Source organism: Tupaia chinensis, unplaced genomic scaffold, assembly GCF_000334495.1.
Source record: "Tupaia chinensis unplaced genomic scaffold, TupChi_1.0 Scaffold000354_1, whole genome shotgun sequence".
NCBI classification, from domain to species: Eukaryota; Metazoa; Chordata; class Mammalia; order Scandentia; family Tupaiidae; genus Tupaia; species Tupaia belangeri.
In genome coordinates, this window is record NW_006159849.1 from 9,391,634 (window position 1) to 9,394,637 (window position 3,004).

Here is a 3,004-nt window from a genome sequence, read left to right on the forward strand (position 1 = left end):
ACTTTTCCTCCTATATATTTCCTTAGGGAAGCAAGTCATCACCATGACAACCATAGGATGGGGCTTTGAACAGCACTTGGGGACAGCCTTTGTGAAAGTTAACAGCAGTTTGCTTTTAACAGGATAAGGAAAACTCAGACAATGGGCAACACTTCATCAGGAGGAGTCACTTAGCTGTATAGAACTAACTGTCCACATGAAACTTAACCAGAACACAGCCTCCCCTCAAATTCTGCAAGTGTAATTTATTCAGGGCTAATTCATTCATTCTCCATTGCAGGCAATTGAACTAAATGTCCAATAATAATTAAATTAAAAGATCATATACAACATGGAAAAGAGAATTAAGAATTTTGCCTTGCCATTTTAACTTTAAATGGATTAAAAAAAAAAATCAGAGACCTGCACTCTTCCCAAATAAGTATTAACACTTCCTCTTTTCTAGACAAAAATACTTGTTTTCTGCACCTTTCAATTTTATGTGTATTCCCTTCCTTACAAGGCAGATGATGAAGGTGGATTATTATGAAGTTGTGTGGACATTTTCAGTATCTTTAATATTTGTTTCTAGAAAGAAGAGCACTATCGGTACGAGGTGGCAATTCCAGCTCAGGTGTAGTACCATTCTTTTGTGTGACTCAGAGCTGGAGACAGAGCTTACGTTCAATATATGTTTAACAATACTTTCCACTACTGCCTTCACTCAGGAGGCTAAAATTATGCCTATTTTAAAAAACAAGGACGCCAAGCAAAGTCACTATCTGATGAGGTTCATTTTTTGTCTCTCTTTACCTGACTGATCACCTAACTACTCAGGGCTTTTAAAATAATGAGGAGAATCCTTTGTTCTCCCAGGTTCCATTTAAAGGAAAAGTGGGTCGCAGGGTTTCCCCAGGGAGGGAAAAAAAAAACCCAGAAGCCAAACAGGGGGGGTAAGAGGTTTCATTCCCACTCCTGTTCCCACCCTCCCAAAGAAGTTAATTGATTCTGTTTTAGGGAGGGGTAAGAAGGGTTGGGGGAGCACTCAGGCTGCCCATTCTCTGTGACCATAATCTCATTTTCACACCATCCTCTCCTCCCTGACACCCCATGGGGGTGGGGGAGGTGAAAGGTGCTGAGCGCAAACCTCTCTCCAGTCATGGGCAACAGAGCCAATACTACATGCATTTGTGCTCCCCCAAAGGTGCGTCCCAGCCCAAGTGTGAAGTTGGGGATTCAGACCTGAAAAGCATAATTAGAGCCATTCAAAGCTGCAAGTTACAGTACCTTAAGAAGTCTGACAGATGGGAGAAAGGCTGCGTGGCATAGCTTCCGGATGGTCCAGTTTAGGGGTCGAGGAGCATCAGTTTGATTCATGACCCCTTCCAAATTCCACCGGGAAAACCAGAAACTGCAAACCTGAGCAATGCCTAGAAAATAAACGGTCCCCCACGGCTCTGGCATCCCATGGTCATCTCCACGCCTGCAGATTCCATTAGGACAGAGGCTTCCTGGAACTTGGAAGACTAGTCAAGTGGCGTTGCCTGAGCCCCTGAACCTTCTTAAGAAAGCCACCTCCCTTCTCTCTGCAGCCGTGCTCATGCATACCAAATGTGGCTGAATGGAGGCACACTGCCTGCTGCTTCGGGGAGGGGATGCACGGTTTTGAAGGAGAGGGACAGCCTGCACAAAACAGCCTGTGGTCGGAGTCAGAGCAGCCTGCTCCGGAATGCGCGCTCCCTCTCTCGCTCTCCTCCCAGTAATCGCAGGTCAGGCATTGGGGGGAAACTCGGGCCATTTGCTTTGCTGGCTTGGTTTTGGGGGGGAGCCAGGAGGAGAGCAAAAGAGAACAAAAATAATGCCAGAACGGGAAACTTGCACTTTCTTGCACAAAGCATCTTTGAGGGGCTGAGAATTGACACGGGGAGGGGGGAGGGGCTGAGACTCAGAGGGAGAAGGGATACCTCCCAGTGATAAGATAAACGCTTCCTTTTTGATTTATATGACATAATAAATTGAGAGCTATAGTAAAATAGATCTATTGTCAAAGGGATCTCTGTCGTGTTCTGGGGTTTTATTAAGTGTGATTGACGATCCTTACTCCTGATACATACATTATTATAGATGACAGATAGGCATACAACAGAGATACACACACACACACACACAAACACACACACACGCACACTGGTAGCAGCGAGCCATTCCTTTCATAGAAAGCAGTGCAAACTCATGTATATTTGGCTTACCTTGTAAAAATGGCAGTTTCTAAATTGGGAATTATCTCCTCCTAGAAAGACACTTAATACCCTTTCTCTGCAATAAAAATTTAACTCTTAAGGTGCTACATGGGATGCTGTCTATCAAAGATGGAGTTTCCTCAAGTGGGGATTCCCTCATCATTTTCTAAGGAAGCTTTAAGAAAGAGTGGCTGTGTTGGAGGATACACTTTTCAGGACTCCTGTGGTGAGAGGGAATAAAGGAGAACTTTTTAAATTAGAAGGTAGAAATCGGATCATTTCACTCAAAGAAGGGAAATTAGAGGTTTGGGAGGAGGAGGGAGTTCATGTCTCAACCCTTACTGGAGCCCCACACCCTTCCCAGTGGGAACAGTTGCCTGCAAGACTCCTACCCAGGCGAAGTCCCACAACCTTACAGCCTTGCCACCTTATTTTCTCCTCAAGTCCCTCCTTATGACTGTACTGAGTTTCCATCTCTAATTAACTCAGAGAAATTGGTAAATCCCAGCCCCACGCCTGCTGTGCACTGAGGCAGAATCAGGAGGGGGAGAGTGGATGTGATAAGCTGCTGTAATTCAGAATTTGGAACACCATGGATCCTCCCTGGGGCATAATAAACTCCTGACACACTGCATTACAACATTATTTCCCTCACAAGGGCCCTGTGTCACAGATCTAAGGACAAAATTACAGAAAATCCATTGGCGGAACAGAGCATCAACTCGCCTTGTGTAATAAAATTCACGTGTCCGATTATCTTCTATTAAACATTATTGCTTTAATAG

General features: G+C 44.6%; 1 protein-coding gene across 7 annotated transcripts in view; it reads right to left on the minus strand.

Moving 5' to 3' along the window:
* TRPM3 (transient receptor potential cation channel subfamily M member 3) overlaps nt 1–1,630 on the minus strand; it is a 657,305-nt gene extending 655,675 nt beyond the window's left edge. For 4 of the 7 annotated variants that reach the window (XM_006152484.3, XM_006152482.3, XM_006152480.3 and 1 more), the window contains exon 1: nt 1,267–1,629. In XM_006152484.3, the coding sequence (XP_006152546.1) occupies nt 1,267–1,443 (177 nt within the window). In that variant the 5' untranslated portion in view covers nt 1,444–1,629. Of the gene's footprint in view, nt 1–1,266 lie in introns of all 7 variants that reach the window. The other 3 variants (XM_006152487.3, XM_014589340.2, XM_027773433.1) reach the window with 1 other exon arrangement.
* Between the last annotated feature and the right edge of the window lie 1,374 nt (nt 1,631–3,004).